Source organism: Corvus kubaryi, unplaced genomic scaffold, assembly GCF_017639235.1.
Source record: "Corvus kubaryi isolate FWS band 111438036 unplaced genomic scaffold, C.kubaryi_AGA036_p1.0 71, whole genome shotgun sequence".
Lineage (NCBI taxonomy): Eukaryota > Metazoa > Chordata > Aves > Passeriformes > Corvidae > Corvus > Corvus kubaryi.
In genome coordinates this window covers 15,993,062-16,004,264 of record NW_024582059.1, presented here as the reverse complement: position 1 = coordinate 16,004,264, position 11,203 = coordinate 15,993,062, and the positions used below count along the sequence as shown (strand labels likewise).

The window sequence follows — 11,203 nt, the reverse complement described above, 5'->3', positions numbered from 1 at the left end:
CGTCCCGGTAGCCGGTGCGGCGGTGCCCGTGCCCGCCCGGAGCCGCGACACCGACTCGGCCCGGCCCGCGCGATGGCGGCCGCAGGGCGGCTGCTGCAGCCCCGCCGCGAGCCGCCGGGGGCGCTGCGGCGCCGGGCGGGAGGGCGGCTCTGATTGGCTGCCGGCGCGGGTATATAAGGCAGACGCAGGCGGTGCCCGGATCTCTTCCGCCGCCATTTTCTGCCGGACGCAGGTCTCCGCTGTCTCCGCCGCTCGCACGAGCACCCCCGCCGCCCTCGCCCCGCCATGGAGGACGCGACCGAGATGAGCGGCGGCCAGGAGGAGTTCGCCGAGGGCTCCAAGATCAACGCGAGCAAGAACCAGCAGGACGACGGGTAGGGCCTGGGATGGCGTGGGGGGGAGGTGTGGGGGAGTCGCGCGTCCATCTCGGCCGCCCGCCCTGCGGCTCGGGGGGGCGGCTCGGTGGCTGCAGGGAGCGGGGCCTTCCCTTCCCGCACCATGGCCGCGCCCGCCTTTGTGTCCCGGGCGGGTGACCCAGTTTCCGTGGGGCGGGGACAGGGACGGGGGGGGCCGATCGGGGCCGTGACGTCACCGGCAGCCTATGGGGCGCTGGGGGGGCTCCCCCGCCGCTCCCTCACCCGTATCCGTACGCGTTTCCTGCCCTCCAGGAAAATGTTCATCGGAGGCCTCAGCTGGGACACCAGCAAGAAGGACCTGACGGAGTATCTCTCGCGGTTTGGCGAGGTTGTGGATTGCACAATCAAAACAGACCCAGTCACTGGAAGGTCGAGGGGGTTTGGATTCGTGCTCTTCAAGGATGCCGCCAGCGTGGAGAAGGTGGGCGCTTTGCCTGCGGATCGATGGCATGAAGCCAGCTTGTGTTGCTGTAGCGATCTGAGACGTTGTTCCTTTGTCTGCTTTTTAGGTGTTGGAACTGAAGGAACACAAACTGGATGGGAAGTTAATAGATCCTAAAAGGGCAAAAGCACTGAAAGGGAAGGAGCCACCAAAAAAAGTGTTTGTTGGTGGGCTGAGTCCAGATACATCTGAAGAACAGATTAAGGAGTACTTTGGTGCTTTTGGCGAGGTATGGTGTATTGACATATAAGAACACCTCTAGTTCTCAAGTGCAGTGTTGCCTCTCTCTTAAGATAGAATTTGCGAGGAGGGAGTTGGCCAAAACTAGAGATTGTTGAATCTATATGTTAGTGACTTCATAGAATGGTAATGGTCGGATTTATAGCTGCCAGAAGTAGTCAGCATAGATGCTGCCCTGCCAGATGGTTCTGATGGCATAAAAAGTTGCTTACAGATTTCATGCATTGTTTATATGCATTTTGATTTCAGATTGAAAACATTGAACTTCCCATGGACACAAAGACAAATGAAAGGAGGGGCTTCTGTTTTATCACATACACAGATGAAGAGCCAGTAAAGAAGTTACTAGAGAGCAGATACCACCAGATTGGTTCAGGCAAGGTAGGAATACTGCTGTTCTTAGCATGTGAAATCTATCTCTATAGCCTTCTGTGAAAGCAGCTGACAAAATGCTCTTGAAGTTCTTGCTGAGTTAAAGAATTTCTGTCGTTACAGTGTGAGATCAAAGTAGCACAGCCCAAAGAGGTGTACAGGCAGCAGCAGCAGCAGCAGAAAGGAGGGAAAAGCAATTCTTCTGGTGGACGTGGAGGCGGAAGGGGGCGTGGACGGGGTGAGTGTTTTCAGTGGTTCTATTAATGTAAGTACTAAGTGTCTTACCAAACACTCAGGAGTTTGTAGATATTCCAGGTTGTCTGTGTGCAGATCTCATGTGTAATCAAATATGTAAAGTAGCCTGTTAGTAAGTGGTGTTTGGTGGTTATGATTGCTTGTTGAAGCTGAGGAATCTCCTCTTTATCTGCTTGTGTTCAAGTGGTGAAGTGGGAGGGCGGCTGTAGGGTGTTTTTGTACACCCTTAGTGGACAGTGTAACCAGTGCAGTTACACTGTCACTTGAAAGGGACACACTTAATTGGCTCATGGGCAGAAGGAGAAGTGCAGTCACTTTGCTGCACCTTCAAATGGATCAGAGGGCATCAGCTGTTATGCTACAGGTTAATGCATCTCAGTCTTACAAGGTCAAGCAGTCACAACACCACTCAGTAAGGCTGGTCCTGTGGTGTCACTTGGTGCTCAGGCAGTTACTGATTATTCTCGTATCCAAATGGGATATCTCAATTCTTTTTAGAAAATTACTGTTCTTGGGGAGGCAAGAGGGTTCTTTTGGGTAATAGCTCTAGTATAGAAAGATTGCCATTGAAAGTTAGATGAGGTGCCACAGGAGAGGAGTGAAATAAGTTTTGAAACTTACACTTGCTATACTTGGTTTCAGGTCAGGGACAAAACTGGAACCAAGGATTTAATAACTATTATGATCAAGGCTATGGAAATTACAATAGTGCTTACAGTGATCAGAGCTACAGTGGCTATGGAGGCTATGACTACTCTGGGTACAACTATCCCAACTATGGATATGGGCCAGGATACACAGATTACAGTGGTAAGTGGTTTTGCCCTCACTCCCGATAACAAGAGCATGCATCCCCTCTCTGGAACATTGCTCTTACTCAGCACATGGCTCTAAAGATCAGATCTCTTGGTGTGCTGTGTGTGAAGTCTCCTGAGGCTGGATGTTAATGCTTCTGGATTGTTCTGTTTTTTCCCCATGTGTTACCTCCAGGCCAACAAAGCACGTATGGGAAGGCGTCCCGTGGCGGCGGCAACCACCAAAACAACTACCAGCCGTACTAAAGCAGTACCTAGTACTTGACAAACAGGTGTGTACATGAGTGCAAGCTCCACTCCGAGTATGTCTAATCTAATTTAAAGATCAATAGACAAACGAAGAGTAAAAACTTGCCTAGCATGACTTTTCCTTTAATTAAGCTTTTGTTAACTTAAAAAATACTTTTTTTTTTTTAAACCAGCTTTGCCTACGTGTCTATAGATCTTTAACTTTGTAAAAATGTGACTTTATCTTCTTTAGTACTTCAGAAAAACATAAGAGTTTTTCTGGTTTGCGTTGTGTACCAGGTGGTCTAGAGGAATAATTAAACTTATTAGAAGTATTAACAGGTAAAGTACTGAAATGGGTACAACTTAAGGAAAACAAGAATGTTGTCTTCTAACTCTGACATTATACCTTGTTTGTACCCGCCAGCGGGAACTTCATTGCAGGCCGTGTGTCACCCTGACCACGTCTATCTCTGGGGTCGCACGTTGCAGGCAGAGCGCAAGGCATACACCAGAAAACGCTGTCCTGTGGTATGGTCTCTTCCAACTTCATGTACCAGCGTAAAGATTAAAGTGGAAAACTTCAGACTTTGGCTTCTTTTTTTAATCTTTTTTGGAGATTAAGTGTCTTTAACTTAAATGGTTTTTTACAGGAGTTAAAGTACATAAATGCCTTTACAGCTTAATCATTTGGTCTTCTGTTTAGTGTTGTATTTCAATTGTGGAACCTCATTTTAAATGTGCATTCTTTAAGATTTTAATGCTTGCTTTTTTCTTTTTATAGCTAATAGTGAAATCTGCAAACCAAAACGAACTTTTAAATCTGGATAAACATTAAAGATCATATGCATATGGACTGTCTGAACTAAAGTGACCTGACTTGTGTTGCACATAAGTCGTTTAGTTGTATAAACAAATAATCAGAAAGCCTTTTGGCAGTGTCTCCAGTGGAAAGAAAGCGATCCAGAGCCTGCTAACTTGTCTAAATTGGATGTTTTTTGTTTTGGAGCAGCTTCCTAGATGGGCTGAATGGTAATATTTGGGAAAACAAATTACTGATGGGTAACTAAACAAACCTCTTGTGTTACCTTAATAAATATGCATATGATCTTTAACAGTGAAGAAAGGAATATATAGAAGACTTAAAGCAGTTCATGAAAATGGACCTTTTAACAATTCTGTAGTAACTGTCACAGATCTGACATGCATTTTGTCTTGATTTTTTAGGTAGAGATACTGCAACAAAAAGCCATCTTGCAACGCATCGTGAGTAAATGGAGGGTGGTCTTCGTGAGAGGAAATGACTATTTTGTAAAAGACTTTTAGTGTATGACACACCTGTGTCCAACTGTACATAGCGGCCGACTAGTTTTCTTTTATGGTTTTTACTTTCTTTTTGCCATTCATGTTATGACACAATGTGGACTTGTGTTTATACAAACTTTATTTGTACAATTTCATGTTAAAGGATTCTCTAATAAATGCTTACTTAAGTGAGCGTGTAGTCTTGCTGTCACCTTAAAGTGGTGTAAGATCTAAAACTCATTTGGACAGAAGGGCGGGTACCTCTCTGGAGGTCAGCATTACTGTGAGAACACTTTTTTTCCTGATCTGTCTAAAAAGAGCACCAGAGTGGTTGGAATTAGCATCACTGTGGAAGATGGTAGAGTTGTGTCCTGCCCTCTGCAGAAACGAGGAGAGTGATCTGTGGCACAATGCTGCCAGTTTTGAACATCTCAGGAGCGATCTAGAAGTATAGCAGCAACTTTTTAATGCCGATAGCAGTACTTGAAGAGTTGAGTTTTTCAAGCACTTTAAACCTTGAATATTCTAGAACCTAGGTTAATTACTTTCCTACACCACTTCTATTCCGATTTCAAGCAGGAGATCACAAGTTCTTGAGCTTCAGGGTCAGCAACTCTTTTCTGTACAGCTTGGCACCTACAAGTTAGGTCCTGTACCGTACTCTTACCACTGGGATTAGAAAATGGGGTTCCCATCTTGTGCATGCTAGCAAGCAACAACTAAAAGCCTGAGTGGCTGCTGGAGAAGGAACACTGTGTTACCCAGCAGGTTCTCTTTGGATTAGAATGATTGGGATGGGTAATGGAGCATATACATTCTTAAGGAGGTTGAAGGATTGCAGTACTCTGCCTGAAGTTTTGATTTTTCTCAGCACAAGTACCTAGTCAAGCATCAAAATAAACCTTGCTTGTTAAAGCTCACTGATGTCACTGGGCACAAACGGAAGAATTGGTATGGGACTGAAGGGAGAAGCCACAGCAGTGTGTGAGTTCATACACGGACTGTGTGAGTGCGGCTGGATCCAGCACTGTCCTCCACAGCAACTCTGTGGGGCTGAAGAAGACTTGTGCCACAAGGACATGGCTTCATTGCTACAGTGGTTTGTTAATATACAAAACCCCACTAAGCCAAGTTTTCTTCACTCTGTGGTCTTCCTGCTCTACTTGGCCCTAGTGAAGTGTGGCTGGAGTGCTGTGTACAGGTTTGCACTCCTCAGCACAAGAAAGGCAAGGAGATACGGCAGAAGGTCCAGTAGAGGGCCACAAAGATGATGAGGGGTCTGGAGCATCTCTTTCAAGGAGCGACTGGGAGCTGGGCCTGTTTAATCAAGAGAAGACTGAAGGGGATCTCATAAATGCACATAAATATCTCAAAGGCAGGTGCCAAGAGGTGCCAGACACTTTTCAGTGGTGCCCAGTGAAAGGGTGAGGAGCAACGGCGACAAACCAAAACACAAGTTCCACCTCACCATGAGGAAGGACTTCTTAAGCTGAGGGTGGCAGAGCGCTGGGAGCAGCTGACCAGAGAGGTTGTGGAGTCTCCTCTGGAGACATTCCAAACTCACCGGGACCTGTTCCTGTGTCACCCGCTGCAGGTGGCCCTGCCTTGGGCGGGGAGGGTGGACTGGACGATCTCCCGAGGCCCCGTCCCGCCCTGTCGATTCCGTGACTGCCCACTCCGGCCCGCCCAGGCTCCGCTGCTGCCGGCGCTGTGCCGGAGCCCGCCCCGCGCTCCCTCACGGCTCCCCGGGGGCGGTGTCACGTGTCCCGCCCGCCGCGCTCCTTCCGGCCGCCATTTTAGGTTGGGTCGGTGGCGGCGCCATTAAAAACAGGGAGCGAGAGGAGCAGGACTCGGCGGGATCGGCGCACTCGGCCGGGGCCGCCAGCGGGGCCGGGGCCTCGGCGGGGAGGCGGCGGCACCGGGGGTGGCCGGTGTGGGGCGGCGGCGGTGGCACCGGCACCATGTCGGATCAGCAGTTCGCTCTGGACTCGGCGGCGGTGGCGGCTGGCGCCGGGGACGGCGCGGCGGAGCCGGCGGAGCAGCCTGAGGGGCAGGCGGGGGCGGGGAGCACCGATGGGGGAGGAGGAGGAGGCGGCGGCGGCGGGATCGAGTCGGAGGGAGCCAAGATCGACGCCAGCAAGAACGAGGAGGACGAGGGGTGAGCGGCGGGGGCGGGTTGTGTGTCCCGGGCGGGGCCTGGCGCCCCCGGCCCGGCCCGGCCCCCCTCGGCCCCGCTCGCCGCCCTGTTTGTTTACTTGGCGCCTCGGCAACGTCACGGGCCGGGCCGGGCGGCGGGGGCGGTGTCTGGTCCCGGGGTGTCCAAATGGTGTGATGTGCGCCAAGCTACAGACCTCTTTTACTTATTTTTTTTTTTTAAGGATGTATTTTCTGTGAGTTAAAGTGCGATGCGTGCGTTAAGACCGTAACTCGGTGTGGCTGAATGCTCTGGTTGCAGTCACAGCATTGCCCTGTGCTGCAGACATTACAGTGTGTCAGTTGAGTGTCAGTAAGAGGCGAGAGGCACCGGGACTTCTTCCCAGCCTAAAGCGTCCCTCTGCTTCTCTCGGAACTTGCTGTGGGGAGGATTATGTTGGGTGGTGTCCGAACTCTAGAAGTAGGAGTCGAAAAGGCGGGAAGCTAAGTCGGGAGAGGTTCAGGTTAGGTATAAGGAAAAGGTTTTTCACCCAGAGGGTGCTTGGGCAGTGAAACAGGCTCCACAGGGAAGTGGTTACAGGACAAGCCTGACAGAGTTCAAGAAGCACTTGGACAATTCTCTCAGGCACATGGTGTGACTCTTGGGGTGTCCTGTGCAGGGCTGGAGTTGGACTTGATGATTCTGATAGGTCCCTTCCAACTCAGCATATTCTGTTACTGTGTTTCATGGAGAATAAAGACAGCTTTTAATCTTCAGAGGGTCTCTGCCTGGGGCAGTGTCACTTCCGTATTGCCGGTGAAATTTGCATGTAGTCAGTCCAGTGACAGGACAGGCTGATGTGCTCTGCTGTCTCCTGTCTGACCCCTGAGAAACTCGAGCTGCAGGTCTGTTTTTGGTCAAGGCAGAAGATAACCTGGATAAAGGAGCACTAGCTACTGTGTTCTTCAGATACCTGCTGCAAAACCTTCCAGTGTCTTCTTCCTTCTGTAATAACCTGGGATGTTGCTGAGAGAGATGTTAATAATTTGAGATGTTACAGGGAGAGAGGAACCTATTATTGAGTGTTTTGCTGGGACTAGCAAAAAATTAGAATGGTTTTGTTACTTCTCACCTGCTCTTAATGGCTTTAAATATCTTCGGAGTTTGCCTGGTTGTTTCATTTCTTGCCCTGGAATACACACCAAATAAAGGGTTTTCAGGAACAAGCTCAGGTTCTTTTGAGGCAGCACAGCCTAGAAAGAGTGGTCTCTAAGTGGTGCAGGGATGTTGGGCAGTGCTTACATGCATCACACATTGACTTGGAGTCTAGTTCAGTCTTTTTATTTGACCTGTCAATTCTTAATGCTGTACAGGAAACAAAGTGTTTCGACTACACTTCTGGTAGTAAAGGGAAAACAGCATACCTGTGATACCTTGTTTAGCCAAGTGTGAAGTTTGAAAGCTTTCCCAGTGCACTTCTGGGATTTTATTTTGGGAAACTGTATGTGCTGAAGTGACTTAGACCAGCCAGACTGTGGGCTAGGAATAATGTATGTATTTTACAAGCTTTTGGCAGCACTGTGACACTGCTCCTGAATTGTTTGTTGTGCTCACGTTTGTGGTGTAGCCTTGACCTGAGCTCAGCTTTGCCTTGGAGCAGTAGTTTATGTAGGGGCAGATGGAAGCAGTCGTGGTTTGCTGCTCTGTGACTGGGCTCAAACGTGCAGTTACTGTGTGGAGGGATGAAAACCCTTCAGAGGCTGTTGGTTTCAAGCTCGTGTTCTTGGTCTGTCTGTCCTTAGTGATACAAAGCAGGGTTTGTGTGTTGATGTTGAGACAGGTGGTTTGTGTAGCAAGCGTGAGTTCAGTAGTAACTGCTAGAGCATCACTGCCCCCCATGTGTCAGAAACACGATGCTGCATCCTCTGTGTTTCTGTGTTTTGGATGCTTAAGAAACCCTCCACAGAACAGCAGACAAACTAAGGACCTTAATGATGGGTGAACAGAGGGCAGCAAGCATACTTTGGTTTACTCTCTGTACTGGTATGAGGCTGCTGGTTTACCAGGGTGGACCATTTCTTCCATGAAGACAATCAGAACCTGATAGAAAGGGCTGTTGGTACTTTGTTGAAGAGAGATCTGGAACTAGTGGGAAAAATGGATAAAGGGATGGGGAACTGGTACTCCCTCTTCACAAATTCCAAGACTTGTTATAAAAACATCTGAAGTTCCTGAACTGTCATCTGTGTGGATATGTTTGTCAGAAACTGAATGCTCCTGTTAATTCTGTGAGAGCGCAGCTAATTCAACAGAGTTAGTTCACAGGAGCAGCTTTTAATTCGAGAGAGTTTGAGTTGTGGAGGTACAATGCTATTTTGCATGATTGGCAGGAATATTTGTGTGTGGGAAGTGGAAGGGTTGGAAACATGGTACAGTGGTTTTTCAGGTTTTCTGAAAACTGTGTCTGATTGTGGAATAAGTTGGGACAGTGAAAATGTGCAAAGCTTTGTAGAAAGCGCTTTTATAGATCATAATGGATCATAATTTTTGGTTAGAGCTCACTGTAAAATCTGCGTTATCAGTATTAAAAGAGATCATCTCAAATCCAATCCTCTTTTGAATGGGTGCCTAAGCCCTATACCTGATAACTTGGAATGTTTGATTTGGGTGTATATTGGCTTCATTTTTCATATTTCTAAAATTAAAAAAAAAAAAAAATTATGCCTTAATAACATGGTGGGGTGGTTATGATTTGATTCTAAGCTTCCAGTGTGCTTTTGAAAATACAAGTCATGAATTATGTGCTGTACACATCTGCCTAGCAAAACTGGTGCTGTAGAAGTATCAGAAAGACGTTCTCTCAGTGATACTGGATTATGCCAGGTGTGTATATAAAGTTTTTGTGAAGAAAGGTAACTTCTGACCATCCAATACTTTGCTTTTTCTTTACTGCTTTCTGGGGAAGGGAACTTGACTAAACTTTTTATTTTAGTTTACTAATTTGGGCATATGTCCAGTCCAGACTGGTAGATAAATGCTTCTGTTTAACCACACTTCCTTGTAAATCTAATCTGCCTGGGTGTGTTTCATGAGCAGTTGGGTGGAGGCTCCACAGATAACTAAATGGAATTAAGCCTGTGGTGGGTCAGTAGTGGTAGGGATGTAAGGAAGTAGTAAAAGACTTTTTTTGTCACTGTTGGTAGTTTCTTGGGACAGCAGAGTAAGCAGCTGCAGGAGAAAATGGTGAAAAACGTCTGTGTATGTGAAAGTCTTTATCTGTCCTGGCCAGAATCATTTAAGCAAGCTGTCAAAAAGTGCAGGCCTGTGTGTGTAGTGATATGACTGGTAAAATACTGCCAGTTCCATGCATTAGGTAATTGAGTTCATAAAGCTTGGCAGTGCAGGATTTTGGGTAACACACATTTACAGATTGACCATCTTGTCTTAACAGGAAAATGTTCATCGGTGGCCTTAGCTGGGACACAACGAAGAAGGATCTGAAGGACTACTTCTCTAAGTTTGGGGAAGTTGTAGACTGCACCCTGAAGTTAGACCCCATCACTGGGCGATCGAGAGGCTTCGGCTTTGTACTCTTCAAAGAATCGGAGAGCGTAGATAAGGTGGGATTGATGTAATGAAACATGATGAAATTTAGGTATCGGAGATAAAGCACTTACTAGGATGGCTGTAGGCACTGGTGTTTGTACATCTTCTGGTAAAGGTGATTCAGGAGTGCAGTGTGCTTAAGGTGCTTGTTGAAATGCTTTCTTTTATGAACCATCTTACTCATGATGCAGTGTCCAGGACTACCAGTGATTCCTGAGGTGTGGATTTGGGCACTTGAAAAGTACAGTGTATAAATGTCACTGCCTACTGCTGTGACAGCAGCATTTGCAAAGAACTTAAAGTCTTTCAATTCCAGAGCTGTAATGTGAACTCCTAGAGTAGAGCCAATAGTTTTGATACATTTGGGCTCTATCCAAGCAAAAATTGTCTGTTAACTTTTTTAAAATGCTGTGCAGCATTTTAAAATACAGCACATGGAAAAGTTTTCGCCTTCATTGACCTTTGTGATACCTAAAGTACAGATTTTTTACTTCATAAGGTTTGAGGATGAGTAGAGTACTTTTTGAGAAAGGTTACACTCTTGCTTCTGCTGGTTAATAGGTGGTTCCAGTTGTCAGAAGTGTCAGTGTCAGTGGATAGTGATCAAAAATCATAAAACTCTTTGGTTTTGTGCAACAAATTATTGGTGTAACCCAAGTATTGAAATTGAAGCAAATTTGGCCTTACTCAAAACATCAGTGAAACATTTAGCTTGAACTGTGTAAGATTGTGTTTTAATTTTCCTCAGGTCATGGACCAGAAAGAACACAAGCTGAATGGAAAGGTCATTGATCCAAAAAGAGCTAAAGCCATGAAAACAAAAGAACCCGTTAAAAAGATTTTTGTTGGGGGCTTATCTCCAGACACACCTGAGGAGAAAATAAGGGAATATTTTGGAGGTTTTGGTGAGGTATGTGGTGAAACAAACTGCTTATATCTGTGGAACTTGTTCTGTCTTCACAAATTTATTAATAAAAAGCATCCCCCACATGCAGCCTGCATGGATGCTACTGTGAGCTTAATGGCTGTTCCATGTGTGTTAGTGGTTGGAATTTTAATGTATTAGTTACAGGCTTAGAGTTGCACAGACTGGTTTGATGGAAGGAGGAGCTGGGATAAGTCAGAGAGGGAGACAATGTTTTGAGCATGGTGCTTTGGTCAGTTGAATGAGATGCTCTTCAGCCACCCCAGCTCATCTCTTACAGCACACGTTGAGACAGTTTTGCCTAAATTCTCTGCTACTGTGTAGTCTGTGTCTCTCTGTGCCCAGTTTTTGGTGGTGCAGATGACCTAAGTATCACTGAAGTTTTTAAAAGCTGGTGTTGTGTGAGCTTGCTGCAGCTGCTGCTTCCCTATTGGTTTTCAGATGGTGCCAGCTTCATGTCATAAC

At 46.8% G+C, this 11,203-nt stretch overlaps 2 protein-coding genes across 8 annotated transcripts in view; both read left to right on the top strand.

The window, feature by feature from the left end:
* The first annotated feature begins 163 nt into the window (after window positions 1-163).
* HNRNPDL (heterogeneous nuclear ribonucleoprotein D like) lies at window positions 164-4,265 on the top strand. Of its 5 annotated transcripts, XR_006019870.1 has the most exons (9): window positions 164-374; window positions 669-837; window positions 926-1,087; window positions 1,348-1,479; window positions 1,594-1,708; window positions 2,368-2,535; window positions 2,716-2,812; window positions 3,196-3,299; window positions 3,996-4,265. XR_006019870.1 is itself a non-coding variant. In XM_042049615.1 (8 exons), the coding sequence occupies exons 1-7, from the start codon at window positions 286-288 to the stop codon at window positions 2,784-2,786; spliced, it is 906 nt and encodes a 301-aa protein (XP_041905549.1). In that variant the 5' UTR covers window positions 164-285; the 3' UTR covers window positions 2,787-2,812; window positions 3,996-4,265. The 5 variants fall into 5 exon arrangements, 3 of the variants coding, with proteins under 3 accessions (XP_041905549.1, XP_041905550.1, XP_041905548.1); XR_006019871.1 differs by having other exon boundaries at window positions 2,716-3,299; XM_042049615.1 differs by lacking the exon at window positions 3,196-3,299.
* Window positions 4,266-5,880: 1,615 nt separating this feature from the next.
* HNRNPD (heterogeneous nuclear ribonucleoprotein D) overlaps window positions 5,881-11,203 on the top strand; it is a 9,364-nt gene continuing 4,041 nt past the window's right edge. For 2 of the 3 annotated variants that reach the window (XM_042049610.1, XM_042049609.1), the window contains exons 1-3: window positions 5,881-6,231; window positions 9,659-9,827; window positions 10,562-10,723. In XM_042049610.1, the coding sequence (XP_041905544.1) occupies window positions 6,035-6,231; window positions 9,659-9,827; window positions 10,562-10,723 (528 nt within the window). In that variant the 5' untranslated portion in view covers window positions 5,881-6,034. The remainder of the gene's footprint in view (window positions 6,232-9,658; window positions 9,828-10,561; window positions 10,724-11,203) is intronic. The other variant, XM_042049613.1, reaches the window with a different exon arrangement.